This window comes from Coregonus lavaretus, assembly GCF_964263955.1.
Source record: "Coregonus lavaretus genome assembly, chromosome: 1".
In the NCBI taxonomy this organism is placed as follows: Eukaryota; Metazoa; Chordata; class Actinopteri; order Salmoniformes; family Salmonidae; genus Coregonus; species Coregonus lavaretus.
In genome coordinates this window covers 64418769-64436596 of record NC_139988.1, presented here as the reverse complement: position 1 = coordinate 64436596, position 17828 = coordinate 64418769, and the positions used below count along the sequence as shown (strand labels likewise).

The 17828-nt window shown below is 45.4% G+C and overlaps 2 protein-coding genes, 1 long non-coding RNA gene and 1 pseudogene across 12 annotated transcripts in view; 3 read left to right on the top strand and 1 right to left on the bottom strand.

The window, feature by feature from the left end:
- The window catches only part of katnip (katanin interacting protein), a 51174-nt gene that overhangs the window by 18609 nt on the left and 14737 nt on the right, over window positions 1-17828 (bottom strand). For all 4 annotated transcript variants that reach the window (XM_084159960.1, XM_084159961.1, XM_084159959.1 and 1 more), the window contains 7 exons: window positions 17324-17538; window positions 16328-16406; window positions 15987-16164; window positions 13041-13206; window positions 12499-12689; window positions 10047-10111; window positions 9562-9672 (listed from right to left, as the gene is read on the bottom strand). In XM_084159960.1, the coding sequence (XP_084016086.1) occupies window positions 9562-9672; window positions 10047-10111; window positions 12499-12689; window positions 13041-13206; window positions 15987-16164; window positions 16328-16406; window positions 17324-17538 (1005 nt within the window). The remainder of the gene's footprint in view (window positions 1-9561; window positions 9673-10046; window positions 10112-12498; window positions 12690-13040; window positions 13207-15986; window positions 16165-16327; window positions 16407-17323; window positions 17539-17828) is intronic.
- On the top strand, window positions 4542-5494 carry LOC311128083. The gene is made up of 3 exons (XR_014613178.1): window positions 4542-4812; window positions 4915-5010; window positions 5041-5494. It is a non-coding gene; the product is annotated as an uncharacterized lncRNA (long non-coding RNA).
- Window positions 7086-9546, top strand: LOC311128044 (uncharacterized protein). 6 transcript variants are annotated; one of them, XR_014613171.1, is made up of 3 exons: window positions 7086-7212; window positions 7747-7980; window positions 8606-9546. XR_014613171.1 is itself a non-coding variant. In XM_084159991.1 (3 exons), exons 2-3 carry the CDS (start codon window positions 7756-7758, stop codon window positions 9197-9199), a joined length of 1005 nt encoding a protein of 334 aa, XP_084016117.1. In that variant the 5' UTR covers window positions 7086-7212; window positions 7747-7755; the 3' UTR covers window positions 9200-9546. The 6 variants fall into 6 exon arrangements, 1 of the variants encoding a protein (XP_084016117.1); XR_014613172.1 differs by having other exon boundaries at window positions 7747-8184; window positions 8666-9546; XR_014613173.1 differs by having other exon boundaries at window positions 7747-8376; window positions 8978-9546.
- Window positions 14519-15972, top strand: LOC311128065 (cyclin-dependent kinase 5 activator 1-like; annotated as a pseudogene). Its single transcript has one exon. The product of its transcript is annotated as a cyclin-dependent kinase 5 activator 1-like (transcript).

The window sequence follows — 17828 nt, the reverse complement described above, 5'->3', positions numbered from 1 at the left end:
CGTGTGGTTAGGGTTAGGCATGAGGTTATCAGTGTGGGTAAGGTTAGGATTAGGCATGAGGTTATCAGTGTGGTTAGGGTTATGCCTGAGGTTATCAGTGTGGTTAAGGTTAGGGTTAGGCATGAGGTTATCAGTGTGGTTAGGGTTAGGCATGAGGTTATCAGTGTGGTTAGGGTTAGGCATGAGGTTATCAGTGTGGTTAGGGTTAGGCATGATGTTATCAGTGTGGTTAGGGTTAGGCATGAGGTTATCAGTGTGGTTAGGGTTAGGCATGATGTTATCAGTGTGGTTAAGGTTAGGGTTAGGCATGAGGTTATCAGTGTGGGTAAGGTTAGGGTTAGGCATGAGGTTATCAGTGTGGTTAGGGTTAGATATGAGGTTATCAGTACGGTTAGGGTTAGGCATGAGGTTATCAGTGTGGGTAAGGTTAGGGTTAGGCATGAGGTTATCAGTGTGGTTAGGGTTATGCATGAGGTTATCAGTGTGGTTAAGGTTAGGGTTAGGCATGAGGTTATCAGTGTGGGTAAGGTTAGGGTTAGGCAGGAGGATATCAGTGTGGTTAGGGTTAGGCATAAGGTTATCAGTGTGGTTAAGGTTAGGGTTAGGCATGAGGTTATCAGTGTGGTTAAGGTTAGGGTTAGGCATGAGGTTATCAGTGTGGTTAAGGTTAGGGTTAGGCATGAGGTTATCAGTGTGGTTAAGGTTAGGCATGAGGTTATCAGTGTGGTTAAGGTTAGGGTTAGGCATGAGGTTATCAGTGTGGTTAGGGTTAGGCATGAGGTTTTCAGTGTGGTTGAGGTTATCAGTGTGGTTAAGGTTAGGGTTAGGCATGAGGTTATCAGTGTGGTTAAGGTTAGGGTTAGGCATGAGGTTATCAGTGTGGTTAGGGTTAGGCATGAGGTTATCAGTGTGGTTAAGGTTAGGCATGAGGTTATCAGTGTGGGTAAGGTTAGGGTTAGGCATGAGGTTATAAGTGCGGTTAGGGTTAGGCATGAGGTTATCAGTGTGGTTAGGGTTAGGCATGAGGTTATCAGCGTGGTTAAAGTTAGGGTTAGGCATGAGGTTATCAGTGTGGTAAGGGTTAGGCATGAGGTTATCAGTGTGGGTAAGGTTAGGGTTAGGCATGAGGTTATCAGTGTGGTTAGGGTTAGGCATGAGGTTATCAGTGTGGTTAGGGTTAGGCATGAGGTTATCAGTATGGTCAAGGTTAGGGTTAGGCATGAGGTTATCAGTGTGGGTAAGGTTAGGGTTAGGCATGAGGTTATCAGTGTGGTTAGGGTTATACATGAGGTTATCAGTGTGGTTAAGGTTAGGGTTATACATGAGGTTATCAGTGTGGTTAAGGTTAGGGTTAGGCATGAGGTTATCAGTGTGGTTAAGGTTAGGGTTAGGCATGAGGTTATCAGTGTGGTCAAGGTTAGGGTTAGGCATGAGGTTATCAGTGTGGTCAAGGTTAGGGTTAGGCATGAGGTTATCAGTGTGGTTAGGGTTAGGCATGAGGTTATCAGTGTGGTTAAGGTTAGGCATGAGGTTATCAGTGTGGTTAAGGTTAGGGTTAGGCATGAGGTTATCAGTGTGGTTAAGGTTAGGGTTAGGCATGAGGTTATCAGTGTGGTTAAGGTTAGGCATGAGGTTATCAGTGTGGTTAAGTTTAGGGTTAGGCATGAGGTTACCAGTGTGGTTAAGGTTAGGGTTAGGCATGAGGTTATCAGTGTGGTTAGGGTTAGGCATGAGGTTATCAGTGTGGTTAAGGTTAGGGTTAGGCATGAGGTTATCAGTGTGTTTAAGGTTAGGGTTAGGCATGAGGTTATCAGTGTGTTTAAGGTTAGGGTTAGGCATGAGGTTATCAGTGTGGTTAGGGTTAGGCATGAGGTTATCAGTGTGGTTAAGGTTAGGGTTAGGCATGAGGTTATCAGTGTGGTTAAGGTTAGGGTTAAGCATGAGGTTATCAGTGTGGTTAAGGTTAGGGTTAGGCATGAGGTTATCAGTGTGGTTAAGGTTAGGGTTAGGCATGAGGTTATCAGTGTGGTTAAGGTTAGGCATGAGGTTATCAGTGCGGTTAAGGTTAGGCATGAGGTTATCAGTGTGGTTAAGGTTAGGGTTAGGCATGAGGTTATCAGTGTGGCTAAGGTTAGGGATAGGCATAATGTTATCAGTGTGGTTAGGGTTAGGCATGAGGTTATCAGTGTGGTTAGGGTTAGGCATGAGGTTATCAGTGTGGTTAAGGTTAGGGTTAGGCATGAGGTTATCAGTGTGGGTAAGGTTAGGGTTAGGCATGAGGTTATCAGTGTGGTTAGGGTTAGGCATGAGGTTATCAGCGTGGTTAGGGTTAGGCATGAGGTTATCAGTGTGGTTAGGGTTAGGCATGAGGTTATCCGTGTGGTTAGGGTTAGGCATGAGGTTATCAGTGCGGTTAGGGTTAGGCATGAGGTTATCAGTGTGGTTAAGGTTAGGGTTAGGCATGAGGTTATCAGTGTGGTTAGGGTTAGGCATGAGGTTATCAGTGTGGTTAGGGTTAGGCATGAGGTTATCAGTATGGTTAAGGTTAGGGTTAGGCATGAGGTTATAAGTGTGGGTAAGGTTAGGGTTAGGCATGAGGTTATCAGTGTGGTTAGGGTTAGGCATGAGGTTATCAGTGTGGTTAAGGTTAGGGTTAGGCATGAGGTTATCAGTGTGGGTAAGGTTAGGGTTAGGCATGAGGTTATCAGTGTGGTCAGGGTTAGGGTTAGGCATGAGGTTATCAGTGTGGTTAAGGTTAGGGTTAGGCATGAGGTTATCAGTGTGGTTAGGGTTAGGCATGAGGTTATCAGTATGGTTAAGGTTAGGGTTAGGCATGAGGTTATCAGTGTGGGTAAGGTTAGGGTTAGGCATGAGGTTATCAGTGTGGTTAGGGTTAGGCATGAGGTTATCAGTGCGGTTAAGGTTGGGGTTAGGCATGAGGTTATCAGTGTGGTAAAGGTTAGGGTTAGGCATGAGGTTATCAGTGTGGTTAAGGTTAGGGTTAGGCATGAGGTTATCCGTGTGGGTAAGGATAGGGCTAGGCATGATGTTATTAGTGTGGTTAGGGTTAGGCATGAGGTTATCAGTGTGGTTAGGGTTAACCATGAGGTTATCCGTGTGGTTAAGGTTAGGGTTAGGCATGAGGTTATCAGTGTGGTTAAGGTTAGGGTTAGGCATGAGGTTATCAGTGTGGTTAAGGTTAGGGTTAGGCATGAGGTTATCAGTGTGGTTAGGGTTAGGCATGAGGTTATCAGTGTGGTTAAGGTTAGGGTTAGGCATGAGGTTATCAGTGTGGTTAAGGTTAGGGTTAAGCATGAGGTTATCAGTGTGGTTAAGGTTAGGGTTAGGCATGAGGTTATCAGTGTGGTTAAGGTTAGGGTTAGGCATGAGGTTATCAGTGTGGTTAAGGTTAGGCATGAGGTTATCAGTGTGGTTAAGGTTAGGCATGAGGTTATCAGTGTGGTTAAGGTTAGGGTTAGGCATGAGGTTATCAGTGTGGCTAAGGTTAGGGATAGGCATAATGTTATCAGTGTGGTTAGGGTTAGGCATGAGGTTATCAGTGTGGTTAGGGTTAGGCATGAGGTTATCAGTGTGGTCAAGGTTAGGGTTAGGCATGAGGTTATCAGTGTGGGTAAGGTTAGGGTTAGGCATGAGGTTATCAGTGTGGTTAGGGTTAGGCATGAGGTTATCAGTGTGGTTAGGGTTAGGCATGAGGTTATCAGTGTGGTTAGGGTTATGCCTGAGGTTATCAGTGTGGTCAAGGTTAGGGTTAGGCATGAGGTTATCAGTGTGGTTAGGGTTAGGCATGAGGTTATCAGTGTGGTTAGGGTTAGGCATGAGGTTATCAGTATGGTTAAGGTTAGGGTTAGGCATGAGGTTATAAGTGTGGGTAAGGTTAGGGTTAGGCATGAGGTTATCAGTGTGGTTAGGGTTAGGCATGAGGTTATCAGTGTGGTTAAGGTTAGGGTTAGACATGAGGTTATCAGTGTGGGCAAGGTTAGGGTTAGGCATGAGGTTATCAGTGTGGTTAGGGTTAGGCATGAGGTTATCAGTGTGGTTAAGGTTAGGCATGAGGTTATCAGTGTGGTTAGGGTTAGGCATGAGGTTATCAGTATGGTTAAGGTTAGGGTTAGCATGAGGTTATCAGTGTGGGTAAGGTTAGGGTTAGGCATGAGGTTATCAGTGTGGTTAGGGTTAGGCATGAGGTTATCAGTGCGGTTAAGGTTGGGGTTAGGCATGAGGTTATCAGTGTGGTTAAGGTTAGGGTTAGGCATGAGGTTATCAGTGTGGTTAAGGTTAGGGTTAGGCATGAGGTTATCCGTGTGGGTAAGGTTAGGGCTAGGCATGATGTTATTAGTGTGGTTAGGGTTAGGCATGAGGTTATCAGTGTGGTTAGGGTTAGGCATGAGGTTATCAGTGTGGTTAGGGTTAACCATGAGGTTATCCGTGTGGTTAAGGTTAGGGTTAGGCATGAGGTTATCAGTGTGGTTAAGGTTAGGCATGAGGTTATCAGTGTGGTTAGGGTTAGGCATGAGGTTATCAGTGTGGGTAAAGGTTAGGGTTAGGCATGAGGTTATCAGTGTGGTTAGGGTTAGGCATGAGGTTATCAGTGTGGTTAAGGTTAGGGTTAGGCATGAGGTTATCAGTGTGGTTAGGGTTAGGCATGAGGTTATCAGTGTGGTTAAGGTTAGGGTTAGGCATGAGGTTATCAGTGTGGTTAAGGTTAGGCATGAGGTTATCAGTGTGGTTAAGGTTAGGGTTAGGCATGAGGTTAAGGTTAGGGTTAGGCATGAGGTTATCAGTGTGGTTGAGGTTATCAGTGTGGTCAAGGTTAGGGTTAGGCATGAGGTTATCAGTGTGGCTAAGGTTAGGGATAGGCATAATGTTATCAGTGTGGTTAGGGTTAGGCATGAGGTTATCAGTGTGGTTAGGGTTAGGCATGAGGTTATCAGTGTGGTTAAGGTTAGGGTTAGGCATGAGGTTATCAGTGTGGTTAGGGTTAGGCATGAGGTTATCAGTGTGGTTAGGGTTAGGCATGAGGTTATCAGTATGGTTAAGGTTAGGGTTAGGCATGAGGTTATAAGTGTGGGTAAGGTTAGGGTTAGGCATGAGGTTATCAGTGTGGTTAGGGTTAGGCATGAGGTTATCAGTGTGGTTAAGGTTAGGGTTAGGCATGAGGTTATCAGTGTGGGTAAGGTTAGGGTTAGGCATGAGGTTATCAGTGTGGTCAGGGTTAGGGTTAGGCATGAGGTTATCAGTGTGGTTAAGGTTAGGGTTAGGCATGAGGTTATCAGTGTGGTTAGGGTTAGGCATGAGGTTATCAGTATGGTTAAGGTTAGGGTTAGGCATGAGGTTATCAGTGTGGGTAAGGTTAGGGTTAGGCATGAGGTTATCAGTGTGGTTAGGGTTAGGCATGAGGTTATCAGTGCGGTTAAGGTTGGGGTTAGGCATGAGGTTATCAGTGTGGTAAAGGTTAGGGTTAGGCATGAGGTTATCAGTGTGGTTAAGGTTATGGTTAGGCATGAGGTTATCCGTGTGGGTAAGGATAGGGCTAGGCATGATGTTATTAGTGTGGTTAGGGTTAGGCATGAGGTTATCAGTGTGGTTAGGGTTAGGCATGAGGTTATCAGTGTGGTTAGGGTTAACCATGAGGTTATCCGTGTGGTTAAGGTTAGGGTTAGGCATGAGGTTATCAGTGTGGTTAAGGTTAGGGTTAGGCATGAGGTTATCAGTGTGGTTAAGGTTAGGGTTAGGCATGAGGTTATCAGTGTGGTTAGGGTTAGGCATGAGGTTATCAGTGTGGTTAAGGTTAGGGTTAGGCATGAGGTTATCAGTGTGGTTAAGGTTAGGGTTAAGCATGAGGTTATCAGTGTGGTTAAGGTTAGGGTTAGGCATGAGGTTATCAGTGTGGTTAAGGTTAGGGTTAGGCATGAGGTTATCAGTGTGGTTAAGGTTAGGCATGAGGTTATCAGTGTGGTTAAGGTTAGGCATGAGGTTATCAGTGTGGTTAAGGTTAGGGTTAGGCATGAGGTTATCAGTGTGGCTAAGGTTAGGGATAGGCATAATGTTATCAGTGTGGTTAGGGTTAGGCATGAGGTTATCAGTGTGGTTAGGGTTAGGCATGAGGTTATCAGTGTGGTTAAGGTTAGGGTTAGGCATGAGGTTATCAGTGTGGGTAAGGTTAGGGTTAGGCATGAGGTTATCAGTGTGGTTAGGGTTAGGCATGAGGTTATCAGTGTGGTTAGGGTTAGGCATGAGGTTATCAGTGTGGTTAGGGTTATGCCTGAGGTTATCAGTGTGGTCAAGGTTAGGGTTAGGCATGAGGTTATCAGTGTGGTTAGGGTTAGGCATGAGGTTATCAGTGTGGTTAGGGTTAGGCATGAGGTTATCAGTATGGTTAAGGTTAGGGTTAGGCATGAGGTTATAAGTGTGGGTAAGGTTAGGGTTAGGCATGAGGTTATCAGTGTGGTTAGGGTTAGGCATGAGGTTATCAGTGTGGTTAAGGTTAGGGTTAGACATGAGGTTATCAGTGTGGGCAAGGTTAGGGTTAGGCATGAGGTTATCAGTGTGGTTAGGGTTAGGCATGAGGTTATCAGTGTGGTTAAGGTTAGGCATGAGGTTATCAGTGTGGTTAGGGTTAGGCATGAGGTTATCAGTATGGTTAAGGTTAGGGTTAGCATGAGGTTATCAGTGTGGGTAAGGTTAGGGTTAGGCATGAGGTTATCAGTGTGGTTAGGGTTAGGCATGAGGTTATCAGTGCGGTTAAGGTTGGGGTTAGGCATGAGGTTATCAGTGTGGTTAAGGTTAGGGTTAGGCATGAGGTTATCAGTGTGGTTAAGGTTAGGGTTAGGCATGAGGTTATCCGTGTGGGTAAGGTTAGGGCTAGGCATGATGTTATTAGTGTGGTTAGGGTTAGGCATGAGGTTATCAGTGTGGTTAGGGTTAGGCATGAGGTTATCAGTGTGGTTAGGGTTAACCATGAGGTTATCCGTGTGGTTAAGGTTAGGGTTAGGCATGAGGTTATCAGTGTGGTTAAGGTTAGGCATGAGGTTATCAGTGTGGTTAGGGTTAGGCATGAGGTTATCAGTGTGGGTAAAGGTTAGGGTTAGGCATGAGGTTATCAGTGTGGTTAGGGTTAGGCATGAGGTTATCAGTGTGGTTAAGGTTAGGGTTAGGCATGAGGTTATCAGTGTGGTTAGGGTTAGGCATGAGGTTATCAGTGTGGTTAAGGTTAGGGTTAGGCATGAGGTTATCAGTGTGGTTAAGGTTAGGCATGAGGTTATCAGTGTGGTTAAGGTTAGGGTTAGGCATGAGGTTAAGGTTAGGGTTAGGCATGAGGTTATCAGTGTGGTTGAGGTTATCAGTGTGGTCAAGGTTAGGGTTAGGCATGAGGTTATCAGTGTGGCTAAGGTTAGGGATAGGCATAATGTTATCAGTGTGGTTAGGGTTAGGCATGAGGTTATCAGTGTGGTTAGGGTTAGGCATGAGGTTATCAGTGTGGTTAAGGTTAGGGTTAGGCATGAGGTTATCAGTGTGGGTAAGGTTAGGGTTAGGCATGAGGTTATCAGTGTGGTTAGGGTTAGGCATGAGGTTATCAGTGTGGTTAGGGTTAGGCATGAGGTTATCAGTGTGGTTAGGGTTATGCCTGAGGTTATCAGTGTGGTCAAGGTTAGGGTTAGGCATGAGGTTATCAGTGTGGTTAGGGTTAGGCATGAGGTTATCAGTGTGGTTAGGGTTAGGCATGAGGTTATCAGTATGGTTAAGGTTAGGGTTAGGCATGAGGTTATAAGTGTGGGCAAGGTTAGGGTTAGGCATGAGGTTATCAGTGTGGTTAGGGTTAGGCATGAGGTTATCAGTGTGGTTAAGGTTAGGGTTAGACATGAGGTTATCAGTGTGGGCAAGGTTAGGGTTAGGCATGAGGTTATCAGTGTGGTTAGGGTTAGGCATGAGGTTATCAGTGTGGTTAAGGTTAGGCATGAGGTTATCAGTGTGGTTAGGGTTAGGCATGAGGTTATCAGTGTGGGTAAGGTTAGGGTTAGGCATGAGGTTATCAGTGTGGTTAGGGTTAGGCATGAGGTTATCAGTGCGGTTAAGGTTGGGGTTAGGCATGAGGTTATCAGTGTGGTTAAGGTTAGGGTTAGGCATGAGGTTATCAGTGTGGTTAAGGTTAGGGTTAGGCATGAGGTTATCCGTGTGGGTAAGGTTAGGGCTAGGCATGATGTTATTAGTGTGGTTAGGGTTAGGCATGAGGTTATCAGTGTGGTTAGGGTTAGGCATGAGGTTATCAGTGTGGTTAGGGTTAACCATGAGGTTATCCGTGTGGTTAAGGTTAGGGTTAGGCATGAGGTTATCAGTGTGGTTAAGGTTAGGCATGAGGTTATCAGTGTGGTTAGGGTTAGGCATGAGGTTATCAGTGTGGGTAAAGGTTAGGGTTAGGCATGAGGTTATCAGTGTGGTTAGGGTTAGGCATGAGGTTATCAGTGTGGTTAAGGTTAGGGTTAGGCATGAGGTTATCAGTGTGGTTAGGGTTAGGCATGAGGTTATCAGTGTGGTTAAGGTTAGGGTTAGGCATGAGGTTATCAGTGTGGTTAAGGTTAGGCATGAGGTTATCAGTGTGGTTAAGGTTAGGGTTAGGCATGAGGTTAAGGTTAGGGTTAGGCATGAGGTTATCAGTGTGGTTGAGGTTATCAGTGTGGTCAAGGTTAGGGTTAGGCATGAGGTTATCAGTGTGGGTAAGGTTAGGGTTAGACATGAGGTTATCAGTGTGGCTAGGGTTAGGCATGAGGTTATCAGTGTGGTTAAGGTTAGGGTTAGGCATGAGGTTATCAGTGTGGTTAAGGTTAGGGTTAGGCATGAGGTTATCAGTGTGGTTGAGGTTATCAGTGTGGTTAAGGTTAGGGTTAGGCATGAGGTTATCAGTGTGGTTAAGGTTAGGGTTAGGCATGATGTTATCAGTGTGGGTAAGGTTAGGCATGAGGTTATCAGTGTGGTTAAGGTTAGGGTTAGGCATGAGGTTATCAGTGTTGTTAAGGTTAGGGTTAGGCATGAGGTTATCAGTGTGGTTAAGGTTAGGGTTAGGCATGAGGTTATCAGTGTGGTTAAGGTTAGGCATGAGGTTATCAGTGTGGTTAAGATTAGGGTTAGGCATGAGGTTATCAGTGTGGTTAAGGTTAGGATTACGGTTAAAATCAGATTTTAAGAAGATAAATTGTAGAACTAGGCAGGGTTTTCGACTTTGCAAGTTGGCCAGATAGTGACGACAGTAAAGGGAGAGCAGGCTTTCGTTCCACCCCAGCACTAAACAAACCTGTTTCAACTAATCATCACACCCTTGATCGACTGAATCATGTGTTTTCATGATGGGCTATAACGACAGCCTGTACACCCTGTGGATTTCCAGGACCAGGGTTGGTGACCAGTCTCAACCCAGACTCGAAGTCTCACGCTAGCTACAGTAGCTCAGCCAGTCAGGTCAAGTGAGACTAGCGACCACCAAGTGTAGATTGCAGCAGTGATAGTTCTCAGTGTGTGTTTGTGGTGTTTACATTGTAGGTAGGATACTGTTGTCACTGAGGGGGATCTTCTCGTCGTTCTGGTCATAGAACTCCAGGCCGTTCATGCCGATGTAGTAGGGATCACCCCAGGTGGTCAGCAGCTGCAGCTGGAAGATGACTGGTGGGTCAAGGGTTAAGGAAGAGAGACCTGGAGCCTTGCACACACTCAGGACTTTGGCAGTCATCTAGTATATTAGTGACTGTCCAGATCACAGTATCCTGGCAGGCAAAAGTGGTTGTAATGACATTGAATATGTAAAGTATGATTTTATGAAAGGCAAAACAAATAAAAATAATAATATATAATAATATATATTTGCCAATTTTATCCACTAAAAGGTGATTTATGTATTTTGTGGGTCAATTCTATCCACTCTTCGCATTATTTCTGCATGTCCATGTAAGGTGACTATGTAAGGTGAAATGTTATGTTAGTAAAGGCATACTGTATTTTGTGGGACTATTTCTTACAAGCAGCAGGAGGAAGGATACATCCACAAGGCATGATGGGGGCCTCATAGTCCATGCTGGGCTGCTCCTGTCTTTTGGAACCAGCTCTGAAAACCACACAAGACACAAACCTTAAGATTATATCTCATATTGTATTACAATACTGACCTTGAGCATATGAATTAGGCCGTGGCAATTTTTTAAAGCTAAGGATCCGGATCACGTTCTGCGCATGTGTTATTTTATGCACAAATTTTTTTTGATGTAGCCTATGTCTCTGCCTCATATTTCTGAACAGCTGAAATAAAAACCCTGAGGCGATTTGAACGAACATTCCAAAACATATATATATTATGAAGGTTACAACCTGTTTTGTAACAGATATTTCAGTTGCACAAGCAGGACACAGTCCCTACACTTTGGACACATTTTGTATGATGTGGTCCTCTGTAGCTCAGCTGGTAGAGCACGGCGCTTGTAACGCCAAGGTAGTGGGTTCGATCCCCGGGACCACCCATACGCAAAAAAAAATAAAATGTATGCACGCATGACTGTAAGTCGCTTTGGATAAAAGCGTCTGCTAAATGGCATATTATTATTATTTATTATTATTATGATGATATAGGCTAATTTTTATAGTTGCTGCCATATCGTAGTTCCTGAAAGAGGAACACCTGTCTGCCTCCTGTGCAGCTTAGCCAATGTTTAAAATTATGATGAAAAATTAATAATCCTGAAAATTTCAAGAACTTTGAAAGTTTCTTCAAGTGCAGTCGCAAAAACCCTCAAGCGCTACAATGAAACTGGCTCTCATGAGGACCACCACAGAAAAGGAAGACCCAGAGTTACCTCTGCTGCAGAGGATAAGTCCATTATTGTTAATTGCTCCTTAGATTGCAGCCCAAATAAATGCTTCAGAGTTCAAGTAACAGACACATCTCAACATTAACTGTTCAGAGGAGACTGTGTGAATCAGGCCTTCATGGTTGAATTGCTGCAAAGAAACCAATACTAAAGGACACTAATAAGAAGATGATACTTGCTTGGGCCAAGAAACACGAGCAATGGACATTAGACCAGTGGAAATCTGTCCTTTGGTCTGATGAGTCCAAATGTGTGATTTTTTGTTCCAACCGCTGTGTCTTTGTGAGATGCAGAGTAGGTGAACGGATGATCTCCGCATGTGTGGTTCCCACCATGAAGCATGGAGGAGGAGCTGTGATGGTGTGGGGGTGCTTTGCTGGTGACACTGTCTGTAATTTATTTAGAATTCAAGGCACACTTAACCAGCATGGCTACCACAGCATTCTGCAGCGATACGCCATCCCATCTGGTTTGCGCTTAGTGGGACTATCATTTGTTTTTCAACAGGACAATGACCCAAAACACACCTCCAGGCTGTGTAAGGGCTATTTGACCAAGAAGGAGAGTGATGGAGTGCTGCATCAGATTACCTGGCCTCCACAATCACCCGACCTCAACCCAATTGAGATGGTTTGGGATGAGTTGGACCGCAGAGTGAAGGAAAAGCAGCCAAAGAGTGCTCAGCATATGTGGGAACTCCTTCAAGACGGTTGGAAAATAATTCCTCATGAAGCTGGTTGAGAGAATGCCAAGAGTGTGCAAAGCCGTCATCAAGGCAAAGGGTGGCTACTTTTAAGAATCTAAAATATATTTTGATTTGTTTAACACTTTTTTAGTTACTTCATGATTCCATATGTGTTATTTAATAGTTTTGATGTCTTCACTATTATTCTACAATGTAGAAAATAGTAAAAATAAAGAAAAACCCTTGAATGAGTAGGTGTGTCCAAACTTTTGACTGGTACTGCAAGTGTTTGGCACAGTGCGGATAATGGACAGAATGCTATTTTACGAGACGCTAAAAGCTGGGCCGAACAGAACGAGTGTGCTCGAATACTCCCTTGAAAGACCTTCACTTCAAAAATGTAGCCAGTATACACTTCCTCAAAATAGTCAGAATTAATCTAAAGATAACTCAAGAAATCTGTCAGATCTTAGCCGCGCAATTTTATATCTAAGATGTTTGGTGCAGTATTTTTCAATGAAAAAAACGAGTCGTCTCTCGTTGAATGACAACAAATACTTTATTGAAGAATCCCTACTGTTAACCAATCACAGACGAAGGGGCGTAGACTTCGGCTCCGAACTTGGGCTTGCCTCCAGAAAAATGTTGTGTGCCTGAACAGCCGAAAAAACCCTCACCGAAGTCCAAAACAAACAAAAACGTCACAAAATGTCGTCATAATATATGCATAAACTCTACCGAACTGTTTCGGCTGGGAAGCATGCGGACGCCTTAAAACAGTCTGATGAAATCACAACAGAGCCATTACTTTAAACACCTTCCTACTGGGAGGTGGCCTACAACTAGCCTGGTCCTAGATCTGTTTGTGCTGTTTTGCCAACTCTTTTGGTCATTGGCAAGACGGAACAAACAGATCTGGGATTAGACTAGCCTCCAAGTACTCACTTGAGTGTGTAGACCAGGTCCTCTGATGTAGTCTTGCTGTTGACCAGGCCAGTGGTGGGGTTCTGAAGGAAGTCGATGAAGAGGATCTCCTGAGCAAAGTCAAAGTGACAGTTCCCTGGTCCCTTCCTGATGAGGAAGCCCTCTGCTGGAGAGATGAGTGTATCGTCCAGAGACACATGGATCACCTTTACCTGGAGAACACAGGAATAGGGATAATAAGAGATGGGTATCTTAACAAATGTGTATCATGGTTAGAATTGTGTTTTTGTGGGGAATAGGGATTCACCCCTTACACAACATTCTCAGTAAATATTCAGAGATATTTAAAGATCTATGGCAGTAATTTGATATATTGTACATGCACCCTTATGGGGCATCGTATAGATTTGTACAACTACAATGCACTGCACATTTAATGACAAAACTCAGAAATACAAAGGCGACCTACAGGGCCCAGATATTTCTATTTCAATTGACACTTCCAGACTACTAAACCCAGGAAGTTCTCTATCTCAGTGACTAAACAAGTGACTCTCTCTCACCCCTCTGTAGGAGTCCTCTGGGGTCTTGTTGTAGTTCCAGATGCGGAGGCCAGCCACCGTCTGTGCCTTGTCAAAGTTCACTGTCAGGGTGTGGTGCTGGCCACAGAAAAATGGGATCAGCCACATGTGCTGGTCCTCAGTGGTGATGTTGTGGCCGTCAATGAGTCTGGACAGAGGAGAGAGACACCTCACTGGTTATGTACATGTCATTCTGCAGCGTAGTGGACATGGAAAGCTAGAATTTATTAGACACCTTGCTATACTTGGGACACTTTAGACTGCTTCCTATCCTTGCAGTAGGGGGACGTGTTCACTTCAGTTTAAAGAGGCATTATATATATATATATTTTTTTTACAGTGTATATTTTAGATGGAAAAAAAACGTGTAAAAATACATAATTGTTACATGTAAGGGTATAACATGATATTTGAAATTATTTGAAAAATACATAAAAAACGTTTAAATGTAGTTTTTATGACGGTGCATTGAGCTGCTGCTGTTTCAAACGCCACGTGACATTGTTTACGTTTTTCAGTGGTGGTTTTGCTGTGCACTGTTGTTGTGCCTACAAAGGCCTATTCTACAAAGCAGAATCAACTTTGATAAGCAACCAGAAAAAAACGATAGATTTTATGGTTAATTGAAAAAGCGAAACTTCGATACAGTATGTCTTTTCATTTGTTAAACTAATTAGACCATTTCCATTTCAAGCTTATCTTTCTACAAAATAAAAAATGATATCAGAATATTTAGGCAAGTGATTGCATTTACGTTTTAATTTTCCCTCTCTCATGTTGCGTTTTACATGAAAAGGCTATTTACTTTTGTAGCGCATTTCCGTTGCAGGCGCGATGCTAACGGAGGTTCCACTGACACAGATCAATGCAAAAACTCGCCAGAAAACATTTGATCCATCCATTGACGTATTGAATTGCAACACTATAGGTTTGCTAGCACTAGCAGCCGCCGACAAGTTATTTTGTTTACAACGTTAGCCATAATGGCAAACATCACGCTTCATCTCTCACAGCATCGCTTCTATGACATGCCCCTTTTTTGCGACGCGGACACTCGATTTCAGAACCTTGGACAGCAGCCGATGTACACAACCATAACCATAACCGCCTTGAAACCAAAGCCTACAGCAAAACAAAGCATCTTTATATTTCAATCAACAAAGAAACTATTGAAAATTATTTGGATTTTCGACATAACGACTTGAAATCAGCAAGTACAAATCACGATCACAACAAAGACATCTCAAAATCAAATAAATGTGATATTGCTCAAGTTTATAGACACACATAAACCTAATGTCGATCGATGCACAATGCTGTTGACTGAGTGGGAAAATGTAGCCTGGCTTTTTTATGCATTTCAATTGGCTATAATTTTTCCATTTCATTTTCCACAGGCACTACTGACCCTTCTAATAAGAACTCAGTGCCAAGACATAATCTGCTCAGACTGTCTCCTGATCCAACTCCTGATTGCTACCCAGTCACCATGGGAAATGTGCAGTCTTTCTCGCCCAGCTATCAGAAGGCGGCCGGAGATGGGCCGGTCACGGTGGGCCACGACACGGCCGCTCAGAACTGCAAGAACGCCAAAGACAAGAACTAGAAGCGACACTCGCTCATCAACAAGAAGCAAAAGAAGGGCTCCAAGAAGGTGCAGCCCAAAGAGAACAACGTGACCCACCTCAACAACGAGAACCTGGAGAAGCCTCAGTCATGCACCAACCTGTCCACCCTTACCCAGGACCAGTATCCCCCAGACCTCATTGAAAGCTCCGACAACGCCGCCCTGACCAACTCCAACACGGCCCCCGACATGTCCAAGAGGGTGATGGTCAAGGTCTTCCCTGACGAGATGCTGCGCTGCCTGGGTGAGTTCCTGTGCCAGGACTGCTACCGGCTCCAGAACCTGTCCCCCAACGACCCAGGGCTGTAGCATCAGAGCGTGGACCGCTTCCTGCTCGACCACGGCTGGGGGAACCAGAGCACCCTCACCCCGGCCAACATTTATCTATACTGTAAGGTGGTCTCCTATTAGGCGGGTACGGAGCACCAGCTGCAGGACGTGGTGATCACCTGCCTCTACCGGACTTGCTCCTACATGGGCAACGAGACCTCCTACCCACTGAGACCCTTCCTGGTGGAGAGCTCCAGGAACATCTTCTGGGACCGCTGCCTGTCCATCATCAACCTAATGAGTGCCAACATGCTCCAGATGAACACGGACACACACTATTTCTTCCGACCTAAAAAACAAGATCCAGAAGGAGGAGAGGAGCCGCTTGCTCATCGGTCTGGACTGGTGAGGGGCCCCGGGGAGAGGGGCCCCGGGGAGAGGCCAGGGGCCTTCTCCAGTCTGGTATTTCAAAATGGAGGGAGGAGGATTGGTTGAGGGAGTACGAAAGGGAAGAGGAGAAAATATGATTAATCGATTTTGAGGGTTAATATGAGGGCCTACCAGCAACCCATGACTGTTTAACTGACTGTCTAAGATGTGCACGGCCTACCACGGGCTAGTGCCTACCACTGGGCTAGTGCCTACCACGGGCTAGTGCCTACCACTGGGCTAGTGCCTACCACTGGGCTAGTGCTCACATCACACTGAGACCGCATTCTACCAGCCTACTATTCTGACTGTCTAAGATGTGCACGGCCTACCACGGGCGGGTAGATGAGCACTGCTATATATCGAAACAAAGCTGTAATAAACATTGAAACGACAGACACATAAGAGTTGGAGTCAGTTGAATAGAATCCCTTGCAACGCTCTTGTTGGCTTTGTTGATGATGTTGTTGATAAGTTAATTAGATAACTTTGGCGTTTCATGACTTAAAATACATCCTGTGGTCAGAGGGTATGCAGTTAGATCCATCTACATTGTCAGCGTTGTAAGGTCAGACACACACACACACACACACACTACTGACTTGTCGAGGGTGCGTGTGTCCTGGCCGTACTCAGGCAGGTCGTTGAGGTCCCGTGGCGAGGCGTTCACCATGGTCAGGTCCAGAGGCAGGCTGTCCCCCTCCTTCCCCACCACCTCTAACCCCGTCATGCCCAGGTAGTGGGAGTCCCCCCACGTCATACTCAACTCTATCCTAAGGCCTGGAAAGAGGGATGGGGGGAGAGAGAGAAGGAGAGAGAGAGCTTGGAGAGTCAGTGTGGAACAAGCTGAGCTAGCTACATTTTACAGACATAAAATGCCAGTCCTGTGTGTAAAATGTGTGAATTGATCATGAATAACACTAATTTAGAAGGGAGTCCTCACATTTTCCATTGTACATTCCTGGGATCTGCTCCAGGGTCTCCTCAGACTGACCAACAGTAGGGTTCAGATGGAGGTTTAACTGAAAATGGCAGCGAATAGAAATCAGAAATGTTAGTGTTGGGCTGGAACAAAACCTGCACGTCCGGTGACCCGATCCTGCAGGTTCATGCTCTACAACATTCGGAGAGTACGACCCTGCCTTACACAGGAAGCGGCACAGGTCCTAATCCAGGCACTTGTCATCTCCCGTCTGGATTACTGCAACTCGCTGTTGGCTGGGCTCCCTGCCTGTGCCATTAAACCCCTACAACTCATCCAGAATGCCGCAGCCCGTCTGGTGTTCAACCTTCCCAAGTTCTCTCACGTCACCCCCCTCCTCCGCACACTCCACTGGCTTCCAGTTGAAGCTCGCATCCGTTACAAGACCATGGTGCTTGCCTATGGAGCAGTGAGGGGAACGGCACCTCCGTACCTTCAGGCTCTGATCAGTCCCTACACCCAGGCGAGGGCATTGCGTTCATCCACCTCTGGCCTGCTGGCTCCCCTTCCTCTGCGGAAGCATAGTTCCCGCTCAGCCCAGTCAAAGCTGTTCGCTGCTCTGGCACCCCAATGGTGGAACAAGCTCCCTCACGACGCCAGGACAGCGGAGTCACTCACCACCTTCCGGAGACATTTGAAACCCCACCTCTTTAAGGAACACCTGGGATAGGATAAAGTAATCCTTCTACCCCCCCCCCCCAAAAAAAAAAAAGTATAATTGTAAAGTGGTTATCCCACTGGCTATAGGGTGAATGCACCAATTTGTAGTCGCTCTGGATAAGAGCGTCTGCTAAATGACGTAAATGTGCCCTTGAGCAAGGCACTTAACCCTAATTGCTCCTGTAAGTCGCTCTGGATAAGAGCGTCTGCTAAATGACTAAAATGTAAATGTAAATGTATCAATCCAGGCGTTCCACATTTACACTGTATAGTCCCATTCAGTCCGGTCATACTCACAGTGAGGTCGTCCTCGGGTCTGAAGCCAGCCTGGGTGAAAGGTCTCTCCTCCCCCTCTCCGTCGGCCGTGCGGGGCCTCTGCAGCTCCTCCTCATACCCCACCAGCCCCTCAGAGCCCTTTGCCTCCCCGCAGAACGTCTCGTCATAGCGCGACATGGCCTCCAGGATCTCATCGTCCGTGGTGAACAAGATGGTGTCCCCGAACTGGTCCAGACCTAAGACGAGAGGGGTGGAAGTTAGGAATGAGTATGAGTAATCCCTAGTGGAGGTAGAATTCCGTTTGTTAGAGGCAAACAGGTTTTCATGCTTGGACAACAAATGACACTAAACCTATTTTGTCACCAAACAAATGCTGTAGTTCTATAATCTAATGTAATAGTTATATTGTCATAATTATAATGTTCTTATGTCATTCCCAGATTGCATTTTGGTGATTAAAATAAATTGTGCATCCTCACAAGTCAAGTCAGTTCTCCATGAAAGCAATTCAGTTCACCAGGAATGG